The sequence below is a fragment of the Oncorhynchus nerka genome, linkage group LG27 (genome assembly GCF_034236695.1).
Source record: "Oncorhynchus nerka isolate Pitt River linkage group LG27, Oner_Uvic_2.0, whole genome shotgun sequence".
NCBI lineage: Eukaryota > Metazoa > Chordata > Actinopteri > Salmoniformes > Salmonidae > Oncorhynchus > Oncorhynchus nerka.
This window is the reverse complement of record NC_088422.1, coordinates 72,301,532-72,326,117: the sequence shown is the minus strand read 5'-3', so window position 1 is coordinate 72,326,117 and position 24,586 is coordinate 72,301,532. Positions and strand designations below refer to the sequence as shown.

Genomic DNA, 24,586 nt, shown 5'->3' with positions numbered 1-24,586 from the left:
CTCTCTCTACTTCACCCTCTCTCTCTCTCTCTCTCTCTCTCTCTCTCTCTCTGTCTCTCTCTTTCTCTCTCTCTCTACTTCACCTCTCTCTGTCTCTCTCTCTCTCTTCACCCCTCTCTCTCTCTCTCTCTCTCTCTCTCTCTCTCCACTTCACCTCTCTCTGTCTACTTCACCTCTTTCACTCTCTCTCTCTCTGTCTACTTCACCTCTCTCTATACTTCACTCTCTCTCTCTCTCTCTCTCTCTCTCTCTCTCTCTGTCTCTCTCTTTCTCTCTACTTCACCTCTCTCACTCTCTCTCTCTCTCTCTACTTCACCCTCTCTCTCTCTCTCTCTCTCTCTCTCTCTCTCACCTCTCTCTTTCTCTCTCTACTTCATCTCTCTCTCTCTCTCTCTCTCTCTCTCTCTCTCTCTCTCTCTCTCTCTGTCTACTTCAACTCTCTCTCTCTCTCTACTTCACCTCTCCCTGTCTACTTCAACTCTCTCTCTCTCTCTCTCTCTCTCTCTCTCTCTTTCTCTCTCTTCTCTCTCCTGTCTACTTCAACTCTCTCTCTCTCTCTCTCTCTCTCTCTGTCTCTCTCTCTCTCTCTCTCTCTCTCTCTCTCTCTCTCTCTCTCTCTCTCTCTCTCTCTCTCCTTCTCTCTCTCTGTCTAACTCTCTCTCTCTCTCTCTCTCTACTTCACCTCTCTCTCTCTACTTCACTCTCTTCTCACTCTCTCTCTCTCTCTCTCTGTCTACTTCACCTCTCTCTCAATACTTCACTCTCTCTCTCTCTCTCTCTCTCTCTCTGTCTCTCTCTTTCTCTCTACTTCACCTCTCTCACTTCCCCTCTGTCTACTTCACCTCTCTCACTCTCTCTCTCTCTCTACTTCACCCCCCTCTCTCTCTCTCTCTCCACTTCTCTCTCTCTCTCTTGTCTACTTCATCTCTCTCTTCTCTCTGTCTACTTCAACCCTCTCTGTCTCTTCTCTCTCTCTCTCTCTCTCTCTACTTCACCCCTCTCTCTGTCTACTTCATCTCTCTCTCTCTCTCTCTCTCTCTCTCTCTCTACTTCAACTCTCTCTCTCTCTCTCTCTCTCTCTCTCTCTGTCTACTTCAACTCTCTCTCTCTCTCTCTCTCTCTCTCTCACTCTCTCTCTCTACTTCACTTCTCTCTCTGTCTACTTCACCTCTCTCACTCTCAATTCAATTCAATTCAAGGGCTTTATTGGCATGGGTAACATGTGTTAACATTGCCAAAGCAAGTGAGGTAGATAATATATAAAGTGAATATATAAAGTGAAATAAACAATAAAAATTTACAGTAAACATTACACATACAGAAGTTTCAAAACAATAAAGACATTACAAATGTCATATTATATATATACAGTGTTTTAACAAGATAAAGGACACAAGATAAAACAAATAAGCATAAATATGGGTTGTATTTACAATGGTGCATGTTCTTCACTGGTTGCCCTTTTCTCGTGGCAACAGGTCACAAATCTTGCTGCTGTGATGGCACACTGTGGAATTTCACCCAGTAGATATGGGAGTTTTTCAAAATTGGATTTGTTTTCGAATTCTTTGTGGATCTGTGTAATCTGAGGGAAATATGTCTCTCTAATATGGTCATACATTGGGCAGGAGGTTAGGAAGTGCAGCTCAGTTTCCACCTCATTTTGTGGGCAGTGAGCACATAGCATGTCTTCTCTTGAGAGCCATGTCTGCCTATGGCGGCCTTTCTCAATAGCAAGGCTATGCTCACTGAGTCTCTCTCTCTCTCTCTGTCTACTTCACCTCTCTCTCTCTGTCTACTTCACCTCTCTCTCTCTCTGTCTACTTCACCTCTCTCTCTCTCTCTCTCTCTCTCTCTCTCTCTCTCTCTCTCTCTCTCTCTCTCTCTCTCTCTCTCTCTCTCTCTACTTCACCTCTATATTCTCTCGATAATTCACCTCTCTCTCTCAATTCAATTTAATTTCAGGGGATTTATTGGCATGGGAAACATATGTTTACATTGCCAAAGCAAGTGAAATAGATAATAAACATAAGTGAAATAAACAATAAAAGATTAACAGTAAACATTACACTTACAATAGTTCTAAAAGAATAAAGACATTTCAAATGTAATAATATGTATATGTATATAGTGTTGGAATTATGTGCAAATAGTTAAAGTACAAAAGGGAAAATAAATAAACTGGTTGCCCTTTTCCCTGGTTGCCCTTTTCTTGTGGCAACAGGTCATACATCTTGCTGTTGTGATGGCACACTGTGGTATTTCACCCAATAGATAAAGGAGTTTATCAAAATTGGATTTGTGTTTGAAATCTTTGTGGATCTGTGTAATCCGAGGGAAATATGTGTCTCTAATATGGTCATACATTGGACAGGAGGTCAGGAAGTGCAGCTCAGTTTCCACCTCATTTTGTGGGCAGTGTGCACATGGCCTGTCTTCTCTTGAGAGCCAGGTCTGCATTTGTTGGCCTTTCTCAATAGCAAGGCTATGCTCACTGAGTCTGTACAGAGTCAAAGGTTTCCTTCATTTTGGGTCAGTCACAGTGGTCAGGTATTCTGCCACTGTATACTCTCTGTGTAGGGCCAAATAGCATTCTAGTTGTCTCTGTTTATTTTGTAAATTCTTTCCAATGTGTCAAGAATTTAATGTCTCTTTTCTAGATTTGGATAATTAGCGGGTATCGGCCTAATTCTGGTCTGCATGCATTATTTTGTGTTTTATGTTGATATTTAGCGTTTTACATTGATATTTGGTATTTTCTCATGATTTGGTTGAGTCTAATTGTGTTGCTGTCCTGGGGCTCTGTGGGGTCTGTTTGTGTTTGTGAACAGAGCCCCAGGACCAGCTTGCTTTGGGGACCATTCTCCTTATTTATTTCTCTGTAGGTGATGGCTTTGTTATGGAAGGTTTGGGAATCGCTTCCTTTTAGGTGGTTGTAGAATTTAACGTCTCTTTTCTAGATTTTGATAATTAGCGGGTATCGGCCTAATTCTGCTCTGTATGCATTATTTGGTGCTTTACATTGTACACGGACGATCATTTTTCAGAATTCCGGTTAGCGGACTCCAGATCTCACAACCATAAAGGGAAATGGGTTCTATAACTGATTCAAGTATTTTTAGCCAGATCCTAATTGGTATGTCGAATTTGATGTTCCTTTTGATGGCATAGAAGGCCCTTTTTACCTTGTCTCTCAGATTGTTCACAGGCCGAGGTATGTATAGTTATTTTGTGTGCTCTAGGGCAACGGTGTCTAGATGGAATTTGTATTCGTCGTTCTGGGAACTGAGCCTTTTTTGGAACACCATTATTTTTGTCTTACTGAGATTTACTGTCAGGGCCCAGGTCTGACAAAATCTGTGCAGAAGATCTAGGTGCTGCTGTAGGCCCTCCTTGGCTTGGGACAGAAGCACCAGATCATCAGCAAACAGTAGACATTTGACTTCAGATTCTATTAGGGTGAGGCCGGGTGCTGCAGACTGTTCTAGTGCCCGCGACAATTCGTTGATATATATGTTGAAGAGGGTGGGGCTTAACCTGCATCCCCTCTCTCTCTCTCTCTCTTGCTCTCTCTCTATGTCTGTGTGTCTCTATGTCTCTAAGTCTGTCTCTCTCATATACACACACTTTCTCACAGCACACACACACACACACACACACACACACACACACACACACACACACACACACACACACACACACACATACAAGTCTGTCCTAGAACTAAGAGAAAAAGCTGTCCTAGAGCTAAGGGAAACCCACTGAATGCCAAAATGTCCTAACACACCTTCACTGAGAAAAGCAACAGAGAGAAGGGGTGGGTGGGTTTAAAGACAGAGCTGCTGTGAATACAGAGATGAGCAAGGAGGCCTGCTGCTATCAGAGCCAGATAACAAATAACAGCCATTAACAGAGAGCTGCACAGTGTCTCAGGGCTAATGCAGCAGAACTAAAGGCACAGATATGGCCCACCCCTACTGCAGCTCTTCCTTTATATATGGAAATGTACTGTGAAGAAATATGAGTGTTTGTTTGGATTTTTGCGGGGGTACAAGTGGTATACAGATAGCGTGCATAGTGTGTGTGTGTTGTCTGAAGGACATCTATGTGTTCATTGGTAGGCACCTCAGGTCTGTGAGTGGGAATAAATGGAGTGTGAAGCAGGGGAGCGGGGGGATGGGGGGGCTTTGAGAAGACACGGTGTGTGTGTGTGTGTGTGTGTGTGTGTGTGTGTGTGTGTGTGTGTGTGTGTGTGTGTGTGTGTGTGTGTGTGTGTGTGTATGTGGCCTTTGTGGCGGCCAAAGATCAACTGGGGTCAAACCTAATTTTCCTGCAGAATTAATTTCCAGATGCACACAAACCTCTCCACTGTCTCTAAGAATTCCCTCTAAGAGTTTTAGCTCAGCAAGGTGTGTGTGTGTGTGTGTGTGTGTGTGTGTGTGTGTGTGTGTGTGTGTGTGTGTGTGTGTGTGTGTGTGTGTGTGTGTGTGTGTGTGTGTGGGTGTATGTGGCCTTTGTGGCGGCCAAAGATCAACTGGGGTCAAACCTAATTTTCCTGCAGAATTAATTTCCAGATGCACACAAACCTCTCCACTGTCTCTAAGAATTCCCTCTAAGAGTTTTAGCTCAGCAAGGTGTGTGTGTGTGTGTGTGTGTGTGTGTGTGTGTGTGTGTGTGTGTGTGTGTGTGTGTGTGTGTGTGTGTGTGTGTGTGTGTGTGTGTGTGTGTGTGTGTGTGTGTGTGTGAGCGTGTAGGGTTAGATTTTTCCCTGGTGTCAGTACTGTAGTCCTGGGTACAAGCATCTCTGATGGGGTCACCGGCACCACACAACAACACACACGCACATACATACATTCTCCCCCATTACCCCACAGTGCTGACTGGGAGCTGTTACAGGACACTCAAACGCTGACACTCAAACTCCCTCTGTCTCACTCTCTCTCTCCCTCTATTGCCCTTTACTCAATTCCTCCATCACTCTCTCCCTCTGTCCATCCGTCACTGGATTGAATTGGACATTATTTTCAGTGTGTTATTGTTTCTGATCATGCACCCTTAAAAAGCATGTCAGCTCCACTCTGGTGACCTAAGCACATCGGACAACAAATACAAAACAAGCTCTAGCTCCTCCCAGCAGCCTCCTCTGGTGCTGTAGCCACAGTGTTGGTGGTTGAAGATATCCCTCAAGTGGTGTGGGGGCTGTGCTTTGGCAAAGTGGGTGGGGTTATATCCTGCCTGTTTGGCCCTGTCCGGGGGTATCATCGGATGGGGCCACAGTGTCTCCAGACCCCTCCTGTCTCAGCCTCCAGTATTTATGCTGCAGTAGTTTATGTGTCGGGGGGCTAGGGTCAGTCTGTTATATCTGGAGTACTTCTCCTGTCTTATCCGGTGTCTTTGTCTTTAGTATTCTTTGTTTTCCTTGTTATTTTGGTTAGGTCAGGGTGTGACATGGATGATGTATGTGTTTTTGTCTTGTCTAGGGGTTTTGTATGTTTATGGGGCTGTCTCCTTTCTAGGTATATTGCATGTCTATGGTTGCCTAGATTGGTTCTCAATTAGAGGCAGCTGTCTATCGTTGTCTCTGATTGGGAACCATATTTAGGCAGTCATATTATGTGGGTATTTTGTGGGTGATTGTTTCCTGTCTTTGTGTTCTCTGCACCAGATAGGTCTGTTTCGGGTTTTGCCATGTTTGTTGTTTTTGTAATTGTGTTCATGTTGAGTTTCTCATATTAAAAACCATGAACTCTAACCATGCTGCATTTTGGTCCTCCTCTCCTTGAGAGAGAAAGAGAGAGAGAGAGATTTATTTTCCCTGGGAGCTGATTCTCTGTTTAAATGCATGGCTGTATTGATCTTCCACCCGGGCCTCTCTCAGAGCAACACTAAGACCCGCAGGTCTCAAATCACACCTGCCTGACTCATCATGCATCCATATGTAGCGCTCCTGCTAACATTTCAGGACATAGTCTTTGGTTGTGTACAGATGACCGGGTTGTGTATGTGCCTGTTTATTTGTGTAGTTGGAAAGGGAATGTGCGTGAGAGAGATTCTGTTTCACCTGGGGTGTGTGTTTTTGGGTTATACTGTGTCGGTGTGTTTGCATTTGTATTTGAGGGCAAGATATACATCTGTATGTAAAAAGAAACATTTGGCAACGTGTATCATGTGTGTGTGCGCTCTCGTTGAATTAAGTGTGTGTGTGTGTAGCAGGGAGCTGGTTGGGTCCCCTTGCCGCCCTGGGGCTTCAGAGCCCATTTCCCGTTGTGCAGTGTGATAAGTTTCTCTGTCAGATCCTCCCAGCACCACTATATTTCTGATAAGCTCCGCTGCTAGTTTTCCAGACCTCTGGCACAGAGATCAATTTGAGATTGATTCGGAATGCCCTGCTGGGCCGAGCTGGGAGATCAATTTGAGATGGATTGTTCACGCCAGGGGGCAAACGGCACACAGCTCTCTCTCTCCCTCTCCCTTACTGGCTTTCTTTACCTCCCGTCACACTCCCGCCTTTCTCCTCATCCATCTCTCCCTCCCTTCTGCTCTATCTTTTTCTCATCCTCCATCACTCTAGGTCCTTTCCTACATTGCTCTTCCCTCTCATCTCTCTCTCTCTCTCTCGCTCTCTCTCGTGACAGTAGAATCTCTCATTTCCATCTCCACTTCCCATACTCTGTAACTCTCTACCTCTCCCCTTTCTCTCCTCTCCCCCCTCTCCCGGGGTGTGTATGTGTGTGTCAGGCAGACTGAGGAGCAGTAGGGGTAGGAATGACTCCATTAGCTCAGGGCCAGCTCCTGTGGAGTGATAAGCCTTAGGCCACCACAGATAACTCATCTGGCTTGGTAATGTACACACACACAGACCACAGAGAATACGAATGGATACCCCCCTGGCCTCACAAACACACAACCACACACACACAAGGAAACACACACACACATATAGCATAGGCCAGTTCCATTATCCCCAGCCAAGTGACCATGGTCAGCCAACCTCCTAGCCTGTCACCCCCAATGGATTCTGAACGTATCTCCACATATTATTTTTGACATTTTTTGATTGAACCAGGTAGGCCAGATGTTCCTCAAATTTCTGCCCTGGTCCACTGTATGTGCTGTTATTGTGAAGTGGAAATGTCTAGGAGCAACAACGCACACAAGCTCACAGACTGGGACCGCTGAGTGCTAAAGAGTGAAAAAAATTGTCTGTCATCGGTTGCATCACTCACTACAGAGTTCCAAACTGCCTCTGGAAGCAACATCAGCACAATAACTTTTAGTCAGAAGCTTCTTGAAATGGGTTGCCATGGCCGAGCAGCCTAAGATCATCATGCACAATGGCAAATGTGAACAAGTTCTCATTTACAACTGCGACCTGGCCAAGATAAAGCAAAGTAGTGCGTCAGAACCACAACACAGAGTTACACATGGGATAAACAAATGTACAGTCGATAACATAATAGAAAAATCTGTATACAGTGTGAAAATTAAGTAAGAAAGTAAGACGATAAATCGGCCATAGTGGCGAAGTAATTACAATTTAGCAATTAACACGAGTGATAGATGTGCAGATGAGGATGTGCAAGTGGAGATACTGGTGTGCAAAAGAGCAGAAAAACAAAAACAAATATGGGATGAGGTAGGTAGTTGGTTGGATGGGCTATTTACAGATGGGCTGTGTACAGCTGCAACGATCGTTAAGCTGCTCTGACAGCTGACGCTTAAAGTTAGTGAGCGAGATATAAGTCTCCAGCTTCAGTGATTTTTGCAATCCGTTCCAGCCATTGGCAGCAGAGAACTGGAAGGAAAGGCAGACAAAGGGAATGTTGTCTTTGGGGGTGACCAGTGAAATATACCTGCTGGAGCAAGTGCTACGGGTGGGTGCTGCTATGGTGACCAGTGAGCTGAGATAAGGCGGAGCTTTACATAGCAAAGACTTATAGATGACCTGGAGCCAGTGGGTTTGGTAGCGAATATGTAGCGAGGACCAGCCAATGAGAGCATACAGGTCTCAGTGGTGGGTAGTATATGACAAAACGGAGGGCACTGTGATAGACTGCATCCAATTTGCTGAGTAGAGTGTTGGAGGCTATTTTGTAAATGACATCGCCGAAGTCAAGGATCGGTAGCATAGTCAGTTTTACGAGGGTATGTTTGGCAGCATGAGTGAAGGAGGCTTTGTTGCGAAATAGGAAGCCGATTCTAGTCATCAGGCCCAGGGCAGACCCATCTCCATCTCTTTATCCTTCCACCCCATATGCACTCCTCCATCCCTCCACCAATACATCCCATCCATCTCTGCATCCTACAACCCCACCATCCATTCACCCCATCCATCCCTTTACTTTTGTCTCTCCTCTCTGGCCCAGTGGCCAGTGTTATTACCATATGGAAACCTACTTCCTCTATCTATCTCTACCCTGACCTTATCTCCAACTAGACCCTGACCTTATCTCCAACTAGACCCTGACCTTATCTCCAACTATCTCCAACTAGACCCTGACCTTATCTCCAACTACACCCTGACCTTATCTCCAACTAGACCCTGATTTGTCTCCAACTAGACCCTGGCCTTATCTCCAACTAGACCCTGACCTTATCTTCAACTAGACCCTGACCTTATCTCCAACTAGACCCTGACCTTATCTCCAACTAGACCCTGACCTTATCTCCAACTAGACCCTGACTTTTCTCCAACTAGACCCTGACCTTATCTCTAAATAGACCATGACCTTATCTCCAACTAGACCCTGACCTTATCTCTAACTTGACACTGACCTTATCTCTAACTAGACCCTGACCTTATCTCTAACTTGACCCTGACCTTATGTCTAACTAGACCTTATCTCCAACTATACCCTGACATTGTCTATAACTAGACCTTATCTCTAACTAGACCCTGACCTTATCTCGAACTAGACCCTGACTTTTCTCCAACTAGACCCTGGCCTTATCTCTAAATAGGCCATGACCTTATCTCCAACTAGACCCTGACCTTATCTCCAACTAGACCCTGACATTATCTCCAACTACACCCTGACCTTATCTCCAACTAGACCCTGGCCTTATCTCCAACTAGACCCTGGCCTTATCTCCAACTAGACCCTGACCTTATCTCCAACTAGACCCTGACCTTATCTCCAACTAGACCCTGACCTTATCTCCAACTAGACCCTGACTTTTCTCCAACTAGACCCTGGCCTTATCTCTAAATAGACCATGACCTTATCTCCAACTAGACCCTGACCTTATCTCTAACTTGACGCTGACCTTATCTCTAACTAGACCTTATCTCTAACTAGACCCTGACCTTATCTCTAACTTGACCCTGACCTTATGTCTAACTAGACCTTATCTCCAACTATACACTGACATTGTCTATAACTAGACCTTATCTCTAACTAGACCCTGACCTTATCTCTATCTAGACCCTGACCTTATCTCTATCTAGACCCTGACCTTATCTCTATCTAGACCCTGACCTTATCTCTATCTAGACCTGACCTTATCTCTAACTAGACCCTGACCTTATCTCTATCTGGACCCTGACCTTATCTCTAACTAGACCTTATCTCTAACTAGACCCTGACCTTATCTCTAACTAGACCCTGACCTTATCTCTAACTAGACCCTGACCTTATCTCTATTTAGACCCTGAACTTATCTCTATCTAGACCCTGACCTTATCTCTAACTAGACCCTGACCTTATCTCTAACTAGACCCTGACCTTATCTCTAACTAGACCCTGACCTTATCTCTATTTAGACCCTGACCTTATCTCTATCTAGACCCTGACCTTATCTCCAACTAGACCCTGACCTTATCTCTAACTAGACCCTGACCTTATCTCTAACTAGACCCTGACCTTATCTCTATTTAGACCCTGACCTTATCTCTATCTAGACCCTGACCTTATCTCCAACTAGACCCTGACCATATCTCTATCTGGACCCTGACCTTATCTCTAACTAGACCTTATCTCTAACTAGACCCTGACCTTATCTCTATTTAGACCCTGACCTTATCTCTATCTAGACCCTGACCTTATCTCTAACTAGACCCTGACCTTATCTCTAACTAGACCCTGACCTTATCTCTAACTAGACCCTGACCTTATCTCTATTTAGACCCTGACCTTATCTCTATCTAGACCCTGACCTTATCTCCAACTAGACCCTGACCTTATCTCTATGTAGACCCTGACCTTATCTCTAACTAGACCCTGACCTTATCTCTAACTAGACCCTGACCTTATCTCTATTTAGACCCTGACCTTATCTCTATCTAGACCCTGCCCTTATCTCCAACTAGACCCTGACCTTATCTCTATCTAGACCCTGACCTTATCTCTAACTAGACCCTGACCTTATCTCTATCTGGACCCTGACCTTATGTCCACACCAGCTCTAGAGCCCACAACACTGACTGGGACTGTTACTGTAGATAGCACTGACCTTTACACTCAGCCTAAGGATGTGGAACACTGTACAGCAGGAAGGCTGCATTTATGGAACAGAGGAGGAGGAAGACGAGTGTTTGAGAAGAGGAGTGTACAATGTTTGGGTGACCTTTTATGGTTTACTTGTCTGACCTCACAGAGGCCTCATTTACCTATTGACCTGACCCTGTTAGCAGTCAGGACCATACTTTATCTAGACAAGCACAGGGAGAGAAGAAGTGAGCCAACAAATCCCAGAGACTAACCTTATACCCCTGGCTTGTGGACCACCAGGAAAGGGGGCTGAGGTCATGAGCCGTAGCCCAGTGCGGTGCCCTTGGCTGGGTTGCCCATGTAGCCAGAGTCCCTGCAGGGAGATGGAGCCTCCACACCTGGGTGCCTCTATAAGAGCCTGTCACCACTTTATTAATCAGACTGTCACCTGGACGCCCGGCCTGGGCTGAACAGTAACAGGACCCAACGCTATGTGACACCTCATTACACTAAAGGTTTTATTCTCTCTCATTCTGGGAGTGACCACCCTCACCTCCCAAATACCACACTAGATATTATATTATACCCACCACACCCCTACCCTCCTCTGCCCCCTCTACAGCACTTTTTTGCCAAGAGTGACCACCCTCATCCCCAAATAACACACTCGCTAATCCTCCATGGTATCCTCCCACCCCGTGCCCTGGTGGCTGGTTAGGGCTCTGGCTCTGGCCCTAACCAGCCAGTCTAATAGGGAAGTGAAGTGTGGTGCGTGCCATCGGCCCCAGCAGCTGCAGATAGTTCATGCCCCTATTCCATCCTTGCGCCCACCCCCCTGACCCCCTTTCCATTTCTGATCCTGTGACAGATGGATCTGATCTATTATTACTCCCCATCCAATCGCCAGCCCCCCAGTAATGAAAACAGATGATGCCACATTAGAGGAATGGAGTGCATGGAGGGAGAGCAGAGTGAAAATACACAAGACCAGATGCCTAGCACACACTGCCCTGTGTTCAGTCAGACCCTCCTCTCCTGCCTCATCTCATTCTCACCACTGAGGGAAAATGGAGCAGACAGTAATGGCCGGTGTAATTCCAGGGTCCAAGCTGGACCTTTATATTTACAAGTGAATGCTTACATGGCCACAGAACAGTGCTGATGAGTGTTGAGGGTTTAGAGTTGCAGTGACTCCCTCAGATGAAAAGGCAGGGAATTATTACTGTAAATGTCCATGTTAAAACGTGTAGCATATACAATAATTACACAATAACAAATGTGATTGTAATAGAAACTGATTCCACTCATCTTTGCTTTCCCAAACACATGAAAAGCTATAGTTTGGAGCATTTTTGTTTCCTAAATATGTTACAAATGTATTGGAAACAGATTATCAAGTCATTTTACATGCCATGGAACATGTTAGAATGGCAAATGCAATGTGCTCATTTTGTGAATTTCCAGTAGGGAGAGGTAATACGCAACATTTGTGGCTTTATGCAAAACGGAAGGAGTGTAGTTAGTCTTCACTCCCCTGGGCAGTTGTTTCATCCTAGTGATTCAGGGCTCTGAACTACAGAGATGTCTTATTATACTCCCCACATTCCTCAGCCTTTATAAACTCACTAACTAAATCATCTGCTGTTCCATAAAAGCACAATTAGAGAGAAGAGCTGTTTGCTCATACAATAATTTACTGCTTATATGCTCCCTGCGCTGCCTCAAACTTCCGGCTTTGTGTGCCATGGGAATGTGCGTGCATGTGTGGCGTGTGTGTGTGTGTGTGTGTGTGTGTGTGTGTGTGTGTGTGTGTGTGTGTGTGTGTGTGTGTGTGTGTGTGTGTGTGTGTGTGTGTGTGTGTGTGTGTGTGTGTGTGTGTGAGTGTGTGTGTGTGTACAAGCATATGTGTGTAGAGCGTGAGAGAGACGGTTGGCTTTTCACAGCACCTGAGTCTCTGTGTACAGGACAAACAGTAATGTGAGCTTTTGTAGCGGTGCACTGGAGCGAACGTGCAATGGCAGCTGTATCTCTGCCCCAAACAGTGTGAAACTGTGCCCCCATTCCTCATCCCACAGCTGGGCCACGCAGAGCCACACAGCCCCTGTCACCGCCTGCAGCCCTGGAGGAAACAAATGATGACAAAACCCATCCACTGTCAGGGTCATCCAAGAGCACCGTCTTCAGTGAGACAGATGAGAGCCAGAGAGAGCCAGAGAGAGAAGAGAGAGAGAGACAGAGAGATAAGAGAGAGAGAGAGAGACAGAGAGATAAGAGAGAGAGAGAGAGAGAGAGAGCGCCAGAGAGAGAAGAGAGAGAGAGCCAGAGAGAGAAGAGAGAGACAAGAGCGAGAGCCAGAGAGAGGAGAGAGGAGAGAGAGGAGAGAGAGAGAGCCAGAGAGAGCCGGAGAGAGAAGAGAGAGAGAGAGAGAGAGAAGAGAGAAGCTATAATATGACGTGATGTGTGTGGTCAGGTGTGTTGCTAGGTGTTTGAAGTCCATTGCTACTTATCTGAACTGCCAGGTGTATATATTTCTGCTAGGTGTTTGATGTCTATTTATAGTCACACTGGACTACATGTATGAGCTGTGTCATGGTGGGAATGCTGCCTGCTTGCATGTCAGGTGTCTCTCTGTTATCTTACTCTCTTCTACATTCCATCACTGAAGTGTGCCTTTGCTGTGTTCAAAGCCATGTCTATGTCTGTTATCTCAGGTGTGTGTTACATGTCCTACATCAGTGGAGACCACTCTGTTGGAGAGAGGTGAGGGTGACAGGTGCAGAGGGAGGGGACTGGGGTAGTGTGGGAGGGGGTGGGTGTGGAAAGAAAAGGGGTTCCATTGGTATGAGGGAACAGCGGGTTGAGGGTTAGGGTTGTACCAGGATGTGGACATGAAGCTAGGGTTACGGTTAGAGTGGTGGTTGAGGCTAGGATTGACCTGAGATGTGGACTTGAATCTAGGGTTAGGGTGGCCTGTCCCCGGCTGGAGCTGTCCCAGCCAACTGTGCGTTAACTGTGCGTTAAAAACAGACTGTAAAGTGAAATAATATTTTACATGGCAAGAAAGACCGGGCAGCAGAGCCTACCGGTTGACGTCTCAATCGCGTTGTGCTTGTTTTGTCCAGCAGAGGGGGCTGCTCCCTATAGCAGCTTCATTCACTCTTCTTCTACTAACTACATGCTCGCGATAGTTTTAGAGAAAACTGCTGTGGAAAACTTTGCCAGAAGCTAGCAAGTGTCAAGTGAATCTATAACATCACCACACACCTCTTTTCAAGCCAGGTAAGTTACAATTGTTTGAGATACCAGCTAATGATGTTATAATATCACAATTTATTATATAGATCTGCTTTATAAGGCATAGGTTATGCTAGCTAACATTAGCTATGTCGACTAAGTTAACGTTATCTAGCTAGGTTAGCCAGCTACTTTCATGGTAGCTAGGTTAAAAAACGTTCACATGTAAACATGCAGTGGACGGGCTATTTTGAAAATATGATTATATTAAATTAATGCATAATTCTGATCATATTTATTTGTAGATTACAATTTTAATGGTTTGGTATTATAAGTAGTGTGAAAATATATGTAGAAATGTTCATGGATAACATTAGCATAATGTTTTCTGTTAGAGTGTAGAGGAGGAAGACTGGATAGAAAGAAGAGTGAAAGAGATAGAGGGAAGGTACATATATGATTACAGAGCCTGCCCATTTATTATTCCAAACAATGTTTTTGAGTTAAAATACAAAAATGAGACAAGCAATGGGAATCCAAAGTATTTTATCTAATAGTGTACTATTTATTATTCAAGATTGGAGAGGAATGAGAAGGAACATTTAAGGGAGTAAAAAGAGTGAAGCGAGGAGAGTGTGGAAGAGTGTGGTGGAAAGGTAAAGAGAAGGAAAGGAAGAAAGAGCAGGAAGACGAGTGAAGAAAAGAGGAGAAAGATTGGAGGAGAAGAAAAAGAGAGTAAGAAGAGTGACACAAGGAGAGTGAAGAAGAGCAGACAGAGGAGGTACAATGGCGCTTTCCAAGAAACGGAAATGCCATTTTAATGACAACATGATGAGAGAATTTCCATTTATAGGCTCAGGTCAAGATGATAGAATGGTTAGCTGCACCCTTTGTAATTCCTCTTTTTCAATTGGCAGAGGGGGAAGAATGGCAGTGGTAGAACATCAACAGACCAAAAAGCATAAAGCCTCTCTGATTGCCCATGTTGGTATGCCCTCTGTCACCACATTCTTCAAGAAGGTAGAGCCTTCCCAAGAAGAATATGATTTGGGTGTGCAGGAGGGTGTCTTTGCATACCACACTATGTGACCCAATCATAGTTACAGATCTATGGACTGCACAGCACAACTGACACGGAAGCTTTATGAGCCAAAGTTTACATGTGTTAGGACAAAATGTGAAGCCATAGTGAGTAACGTGTTAGCACCATGTGCTAGGACACAATGTGAAGCCCTAGTGAGTAACGTGTTAGCACCATGTGCTAGGACAAAATGTGAAGCCATAGTGAGTAACGTGTTAGCACCATGTGCTAGGACACAATGTGAAGCCATAGTGAGTAACGTGTTAGCACCATGTGCTAGGACAAAATGTGAAGCCATAGTGAGTAACGTGTTAGCACCATGTGCCAGGACACAATGTGAAGCCATAGTGAAGCACCATGTGCTAGGACAAAATGTGAAGCCATAGTGAGTAACGTGTTAGCACCATGTGCTAGGACAAAATGTGAAGCCATAGTGAGTAACGTGTTAGCACCATGTGCTCACAATGTGAAGCCCTAGTGAGTAACGTGTTAGCACCATGTGCTAGGACAAAATGTGAAGCCATAGTGAGTAACGTGTTAGCACCATGTGCTAGGACACAATGTGAAGCCATAGTGAGTAACGTGTTAGCACCATGTGCTAGGACACAATGTGAAGCCATAGTGAGTAACGTGTTAGCACCATGTGCTAGGACACAATGTGAAGCCCTAGTGAGTAACGTGTTAGCACCATGTGCTAGGACAAAATGTGAAGTCATAGTGAGTAACGTGTTAGCACCATGTGCTAGGACAAAATGTGAAGCCATAGTGAGTAACGTGTTAGCACCATGTGCTAGGACAAAATGTGAAGCCATAGTGAGTAACGTGTTAGCACCATGTGCTAGGACAAAATGTGAAGCCATAGTGAGTAACGTGTTAGCACCATGTGCTAGGGTGAAGCCATAGTGAGTAACGTGTTAGCACCATGTGTTAGGACACAATGTGAAGCCATAGTGAGTAACGTGTTAGCACCATGTGCTAGGACAAAATGTGAAGCCATAGTGAGTAACGTGTTAGCACCATGTGCTAGGACAAAATGTGAAGCCATAGTGAGTAACGTGTTAGCACCATGTGCTAGGACACAATGTGAAGCCATAGTGAGTAACGTGTTAGCACCATGTGCTAGGACAAAATGTGAAGCCATAGTGAGTAACGTGTTAGCACCATGTGTTAGGACAAAATGTGACGCCATGGTGAGTAACGTGTTACCACCATGGGCAACTACTTTGGTAACAGGACCTAGCCCAGGTTGAATTTGTGTCCCTGTCCATTGATGCGTCCAATCATGGACATGTAAAGCTGCTGCCAGTAGTAGTCAGATATTGTAAGATATATGGTGGCAGCACATCTGTGGAAACAAAACTGCTTGATTTTGTTAAATTGAAAGGAGAAACAGCAGAGGAAATTGCAGCTGAGGTTCTGGCGGTCATCCAAAAATGTAACCTGGAAAACAAAGTCGTGGCATTCTTTGCCAACAACACAAATACCAACTTTGGAGGACTGAATAGGCTGGGGAGGGTTAATGTCCATACCAAAGTTAAAAATGCTCTGCAGCGGGAGGTGATTGGCTTAGGTTGTCCTGCCCACATCATTCATAACACAGCCAGAACAGCTTTGGATATGATTCCCCTTGATGTTGAGTACCTGCTCACAAAGATATTTGGATATTTCATATTTTCACCGTCAGAGTAGAAAGACTGAAGAGCTTTTGTGAGTTTGTTGGCCAGGTGTACCATAACATTTTAGGACACAGCAATGTTGGCTGGCTGTCATGCTCCCTGCTCTAGAAAGACTGAAGAGCTTTTGTGAGTTTGTTGGCCAGGAGTACCATAACATTTTAGGACACAGCAATGTTGGCTGGCTGTCCAGGCTCCCTGCTCTAGAAAGAGTGCTGAAAAGGTATGTGCCATTGAAATCCTTTTTTCTTTCTGAAGACAAATGTCCTGTTGTCCTGCGAACAATGTTCGAAGATCCCACTGACTGAACTTTGGCTGGCCTTTGTCCATGGAAACTTGACTGTATTCAGTGACACGATGAAGATGCTTGAAGGCCAGGACCGCTGTGTGCTGTGGAGTCAGCTGCAATTCTGAGAAACATTGAGGCAAAATTGACTGCAAGACGTGATGGCAACTTCATTCCAGTTTTGGTCAGAGGACTCTGAGAGAGCTAGAGGGAAATGGAGCAATGTCTATAGAGAGCTTTCTCAAAACATCCCAATAATTATTCACTGCGGCTGTGAACTACTTGCAAGCATGGGGAAAGCACACAGATAATCTAAAATATTTACATGGTCTCCTTTTAAAAAGGCAACCTCAGCGTGAAGAGATCCAGAAGGCAGCAGGCACACTGCAGGAAAAATGCCCCAATGTGACCATCAATGAGGATGCATTGTTTGACGAGGTTACTGGCCTGCAAGAGTTCCTAAAGGGGGATCGCTTGAAGAATGGAAAACATCTGAGACACCGCTTAGTCAGAGATGGAGCACGGTGGTTACCCACTTCAAAGAGAACGACATCCCACACACTAACCTGGCTAGATTAGCGTCTGTTGTCATGTGCTTACCTGGAAGTAATGCACCAGTCGAGAGAGTGTTCTCCCAAATGAATGATCTCTGGACAGCAGCAAGAAATAGGTTCACTGTTCTTACCATCAAGGCCATGCTTATTGTGAAGACAAACTTCAACCTCCCCTGCCAGGAGTTCATGGAGAAGCTGGCCAATGACAGAGCAATCCTGAAGAAGATACATTCTTCTGAGAAATATACAGATTAGGTTGGAATAAGTATACAATGTAGGTACCAACCTCATCATCATCTTATTTCTTTATTATGTTGTTAAGTATTTCACATATACTATTGTCTGTTTTTTCAATTTTGCTCATGTTCTCTTCTGCACTTATTCTACCCAGACTACAGGACCACTGAATGGCTGTTCAGATCTGACTGTTCTGTCTTGTCTGTAGTGTTTCTGTAGCAGTTGTTTTCTCTATCACAGTGTGCCTGTTAGACTAAATACATGAAACCGGAATTGTCCCCCTTTTTTATTTCATAGATAATAACATTGGATATTTTAATTATATATTGACCGCCGAACTGGAAATGTCCCCGGTTTTAATTTCAGAAATCTGGTCACCTTGCCCCACATTGATGATCCCTTTTATACCATGACTATAGTTTAACACATGTGCTGCTAAAGATGTGTTAATTTGCAGGTAGAAATGTGTTCAACCTCCACTGCAGTAGGTAGCAAGTTTACTAGATAGCTACAGTAGTTGCCTTGGTAACCAACCAAACAGACTTGCTAGTTTAGCTAACTCAACTGTTGTAGAAAATTTGATCCAAAGATTAAGGCAGAGACCATTTAATTGTATAACAGAAATATCTTCAATCAAGTAGCTGCATGGGAGATCTATCTCTGATTCCACAGGGAACAACTCAAAGAATAAATGGTTTCATGCCCCTTATATAGTGAGAGGTCATAATACAATCATACTGTTTACGCAACAGATCTTTTCTAAGAGCAACTGTTCCAGAACACAATGGCCTTGTGTTAGGGTGTCGACATAACGGGAGTCTACGCAAGGCATAACATCACAGTTCAAAACAGAAAATGTTCCTTGAGAAGTTACAACAGCTCACCCCAAATTCTGCTACAACAAAACCATCAGTTCTAGCTTGCTATTGGGAAAATCAAAATTAACAATGCCAATAATGTTTTCAATGCGACTTTTGCTTTCAAACATAGAACATATAAGATTGAACTAAAGCCATTGAATTCTACCGTGCAAATATACTGTGCTTTATATGGAAATAATGCACGCTCTAGAATGTCCTTCAAGCCAATCAGAAACGAGTATTCAACAATGCCATGGTATAAATGATTATATAGTATAAAAAATGTGTGTGTGTGTGTGTGTGTGTTTCTCTGGTTTATCCCCATTTCTCAGCAGGGGGAAACACACCCAGCAACAACCTTATTTCAATACCCACAACCCATCACGAGGTGGGATATTTGCCACGGCAACAGGGGTGCTGCTGTAGGGCACACATAACAGAGAGAAGAGTGTGTGTGTGTGTGACACGCAGGTTAGCAGTTTAAAGTGATGTGAACGTGTATAAACTGATATGAGACTCACCCGTATGGATTGCTGCTGGGTCTCTTGCTGCTGGTCCTGGAACGGCTGGACTTCAGCTCTCCACTCATGCTAATGTCTGTAAAGAACAACACAACCATAGTCAGGTGTGAAAAGGCATGGCACAGTATGGCATAACTCGCTCCAGCACTACGAATACCAGGCTGTTTCTGCTTTAACCAACCATATATTTTCTGTTTCTACTCTAGCAATTGACTTTTGTTGTTGTCGTCATGTGGCATGAAAACGACAGTGGTTGGCAGAAACATACTGTCACCCAGGCTGTTTAGCTACACACTGACACTAACTGTGTCTCTGTTGGCGCCAACCAGCATCAGAAACACACATGTCTGTACATCAAGAGACTCTTGTCACAGCACATTAGCTCACTGGCGTTGAGACACATGGCACTGGTCATTCCGACTTGCACACATATTTGCGCACACACACACACACACAACATTCACACACCGTCCCCACGGCTCAATTATACTGGAGCCATCTTGATTATTGCACATGCCAGAGCACCTCTCCCTTCATGGCGTGTGAGAGGGGATGGTGGTTCAGAGAAGAGAGGCCATTCTAACATGGACAGATGGGAGAGGGGACTAGAGCGTGACTGAGCCGGCTGCAGAGAGAGAGATGTAATGGGGGAGTGTGCATCTTTGTGTGTGTGGTGGGCTTGTATTATTATAGCAAAACAAGGAAAATTCTCAGGTCCCCATGAGGACACAGGCTATTTTAGATTTAGGGTTAGGATTACAATTAGGGTTAGAATTACGGGTAGGGGTTAGGTTTAGGGTTAGGAGTTAGGGTTAGGTTTGGGGTAAGGATTTTAAATGAAAGTACATTTTAGGTCCCCACAAGGATAGTAAAACATATGCTGTATGTGTGTGCCTTTGTGTAGGTTTGCCCTCCCCTTTTTAAATCCTGACCAAGCTAATTTGCCTGTCCTCCAGGGTCTGGGTGTGACCTAGGTCTCCACAGCATGGCCCGGCTCGGGCTCTCCCTGCTGGGGTTGGCAGGGTGGGTCAGGCTGGCAGAGTGGCAGTACTCTGGAGCTCAGGCCCATGGCCAGCCTAGCCTCCCACAGTGACAGCATGCCTGATAAGCGGAGCTGTGCTGCCTAATTGCCCTCCGTCTGTCACAGGGAAATGTATGGGCTCTCAGTCTGCAGTGTTTTGACAACGCACCCCGCCGTCCGCTGCCTCCTGTCCACATCCAGTGGCACACATGGGTCAACAACCACCTACAGACAGATACAGTATGCACAAACAAGCAAAGTATACACACTGCTGGTAGGAATATGCCTTAGTGAATGTAATTTCTAACAATTTCATGTTTTCTGAAGAGACATTTAGAAGAGCATTTGAAACCACCCCCCAAGCCCACAGCTACAGTGGCTTGCGAAAGTATTCACCCCCTTGTCATTTTTCATATTTTATTGCCTTTCAAACTGGAATTAAAATGGATTTGGGGGGGGGTTGTATCAATTGATTTACACAACATGCCTACCACTTTGAAGATGCTCAAAGTTTTTTATTGTGAAACAACCAGGAAATAAGACAAGAAAATGAAAACTTGAGCATGCATAACTATTCACCCCCCCAAAGCCAATACTTTGTAGAGCCACATTTTTCAGAAATTGCAGCAGCAAGTCTCTTGGGGTATGTCTCTATAAGCTTGGCACATCTAGCCACATCTAGCCAGCACATCTAGCCACATCTAGCCAGCTCCTTCAAGTTGGATGGGTTCCGCTGGTGTACAGCAATCTTTAAGTCATACCACAGATTCTCAATTGGATTGAGGTCTGGGAATTGACTAAGCCATTCCAAGACATTTAAATGTTTCCCCTTAAACCACTTGAGTGTTGCTTTAGCAGTATGTTTAGGGTCATTGTCCTGCTGGAAGGTGAACCTCCGTCCCAGTCTCAAATCTCTGGAAGACAAACAGGTTTCCTTCAAGAATTTCCCTGTATTTAGCGCCATCCATCATCCCTTCAATTCTGACAAGTTTCCCAGTCACTGCCGATGAAAAACATCCCCACAGCATGATGCTGCCACCACTATGCTTCACTGTGGATGATGTTCTCGGGGTGATGCAAATTGTTGGGTTTGCGCCAGACATAGTGTTTTCCTTGATGGCCGAAAAGCTAAATTGTAGTCTCATCTGACCAAAGTACCTTCTTCCATATGTTTGGGGTGTCTCCCACATGCCTTTTGGCGAACACCAAATGTGTTTGCTTATTTTTTTCTTTAAGCAATGGCTTTTTTTCTGGCCACTGTTCCGTAAAGCCCAGCTCTGTGGAATTTACAGCTTAAAGTGGTCCTGTGGACAGACATTCCAATTTCCGCTTTGGAGCTTTGCACCAGATCTTATTTAGGGGCTTCATAGCAAAGGGGGTGAATACATATGCACACACCCCTTTTCTGTTTTATTTTTAAAAATTGTTTGAAAAAAAATATTAATTTCACTTAACCAATTTAGACTATTTTGTGTATGTCCATTACATGAAATCCAAATAAAAATACATTTAAATTACAGGTTGTAATACAACAAAATAGGAAAAATGCCAAGAGGGATGAATACTTTTGCAAGGCACTGTATACCCTATCAAAATGAATTTAGAATAAGCCATTAGTAGCATTGAGATGATATCGCAGGTTAGCTGCATCACTATAACGTTAAACCTACAGGCTTCAGTAGTGACTACAACACGGTTGGGGGAATACTGTCCCTCTTGTTATGTTTACTGAGCTGAGCTGAGAGAGAGAGAGAGAGACCCCCCCCCCCCCCCATGCATCCTGCTCTACAGGGGACCAGCCTCAGGAGGGAGGGATGTGCTGTTTGGTAAACACACTACAACTCAAGGCAATTACATTTCCCTACTGCCTTCTCCATTTCAACACAAAGCAGGATGCCTCAATGCTAAAAAAACATAACTAGAAAGCTTTCAATGTCTGCAGGGGACAACATGATTAGCGTGCCAATAATTTTGACTTTTATGTTGATGTGTTCTTTTGTTTGGCTGTTTGAGAGACTTTTCGACTCATTAGCAACCTGACCATTGGTGAGTAGATGGTTTGAAGTACAGTAGACCAACATGGAGACAAGAGGAAACCTATCATCCTCATGAACCTGGTTGTATAAGTTCAAATAGCCACCAGTATGTTGCTACATTTTCATTCAATTTCACATGTTGCAACTCAATGTCTCATCTCGCCATAACTCTGCACTACAGAAAACTCCTGTATAGTTTTTGATCATTTCAAAGTTCTCATTTTGAGTGGGCAAGACTGCTCCCAAGCCACATGGTTCCATATAGTCAAACCTAGAGTAGTCGAAATGGGGAAGATGGGTGAACAAGGCAGACTCTGAGCTGGGGGAATGAGACAGGCTCTGAGCTGGGAGAATGAGACAGGCTCTGAGATGGGTGAATGCACGCATAACTAGACTTACTGTAAGTGTAAGTTGCTTTGAAAAAAAGTGTATGTTAAAATGGCATATATTATTATATTCCCAGCTCCTGAACCATTAACAGATTACCAAACCATATTCCCCACCCCTGACCAATCTACAGACAACAAAACCATCTTACCCACTCCTCAGCCATCTCAAAAATACCAAAAAGGCTGTGCTTACACAGGCAGTTCTGATATTTTTTTCTGCTAATTGGTCACATCAGATATTCTCATATCAGATCTTTTTCAGAGCTGATCTGATTTGTCCAGAGAGCAATTAGGGGGGGGGGGGATCAGAATTGGGCTACCTGTGTAAATGCAGCAAAAGTCTTCCCCACTCCTGACCCATCTACAGCAGACCACACTGCATGCGCCCCCGTCCAAGCGAGACCAACTGTCACTCATCAAGAGCTGCTAATCAGTGGGAGCACTATCTGGGTGCGTTCCGCTGCCAAGTCGGAAAATTGCATCAACAAATGGTGAATTCCTGCCAGTTCACGCTGGGTTAAAAAAGGTGTTACAGTTGTCCACCAAAAATGACATTGCCGACTTAAGTGCAAAAGGCTTCAAATTGCTCATTGAACAAAGGGATGTTTGGGGGAGTGTTGTGCTAATAATCGCCATCGACACGGGAGGTGTGAATTACAGACAATTACCACATGCCATGTGCTCAGATAGAAGCCATAGCTATTAGCCTAAACAATGAAAACCATGTTTTAAAGTGGCACTCCAGTCTGCTTTTCACCTCATTTATCACCTGATTACAACCCGTAGCGGTGCCTGAGTAAAATAACTAGGGAAGCCAAGCCCCTCCCTACCCCCATAACCTGTTAATTAATATGCCTTGCGACTGTGATATATAGGCCTAAAGGCCGAGACAATAAGAAGACACAGTGGCAGAATAAATTCAACCACACCTTTCTTTTTTCACAAAACCGGATAGCAACCTCTGTCCAGTGAAGTCCACAAAGCATATTGCATGTACAGTAACAGAGCTACAGCATGGTCAAGCAAGTCAATGTTTCTGACGTTTTCGGACCACTAAACAACTACTGATTTAGAACAATCGAGAGCTATCGCAGGTCGCAAGAAAAACAGGAACTGCCTCCACTATTCCAGCACCATTTCAACTTCAACATTTCAACATCATCAAATCACCTCTGCTTAGTCTAATACAGTGACAACAAAAAGATACCAAAAATAATTATGTCCAATCAGCATAAGCTAAATATGATGTGGCTGTCCATGGTTCTGATTTCTGTGCGTGTGTGTGTGCGTTTGTGCAAGTAGAGAAACATGTTGACTCACCCTACTTCTAGAGAAACGCCAATGCCATCCTCCTCTCTTTCATGTTGACGAAACGGTCTATGACTGTCATACAGTACATGCTTTTATTTGTTGTTGTCCTAGGCTACCTGGCTACAATGCTTGCTCGCTAGCCTAACTTCCATTTATGGGCAATGGGGCGGCGGTAGCCTAGTGGTTAGAGTGTTGGACTAGTAACCAGAAGGTTGCAAGTTCAAACCCCTGAGCTGACAAGGTACAAATCTGTTATTCTTCCCCTGAACAGGCAGTTAACCCACTGTTCCTAGGCTGTCATTGAAAATAAGAATTTGAAAATAAGAATTTGTTCTTAACTGATTTGCCTAGTAAAATAAAATTTAAAAAAAGTTAACTTTAGCCTTCTACATCTAGCTACATATTGAACTTCCATTCTCTCAGGCCAGGGGCACAACTATGTATGAATTAATGGTTGGATCAGAATCACTGTTATAATCATTAGCCCAATATGGAGAATTAATTAAAACCACAAGTCCAAATCCCGATCTCTATCCATGGCTAATTTAGGAAAGGGCCAATTTTAGCTAGCTGGCTAGCCACCGGAAGACAACAACACAACAAGATGCAACAATTCAAGTTTTTCTGTCAATTAATTTCAATGGGATTTGATAGGAGGGATGGCTTTCCTTGACACTTTTTTTTTGGTGCGCCAGGACCATTCACAGTTAAGCTCACTCAGTACAGCTCAATGCGGATTGGCAAATCTTGTATACTATTTTTGTCAAGGGAGGCCAGATGCCTGCCTTCAATGCTACGGGGGGAAACAATGTCATATTTGTTTGGACCAGACAGCATCAGATAGATAGCCTACACGAAATGATGAAACACAGAGAGATGAAAGATACATTATTTATTTATTTTTTCTTGGTAATTTTTTATACACGCCACTGTTTACAAAACAAAAGGCACAT

General features: G+C 44.3%; 1 protein-coding gene across 2 annotated transcripts in view; it reads right to left on the bottom strand.

Annotated features, from left to right (window-relative positions):
• Positions 1-24,586, bottom strand: part of LOC115112375 (RNA-binding Raly-like protein) — a 93,388-nt gene that overhangs the window by 61,118 nt on the left and 7,684 nt on the right. For both annotated transcript variants that reach the window (XM_029639398.2, XM_029639397.2), the window contains exon 2: positions 18,877-18,952. In XM_029639398.2, the coding sequence (XP_029495258.1) occupies positions 18,877-18,952 (76 nt within the window). The remainder of the gene's footprint in view (positions 1-18,876; positions 18,953-24,586) is intronic.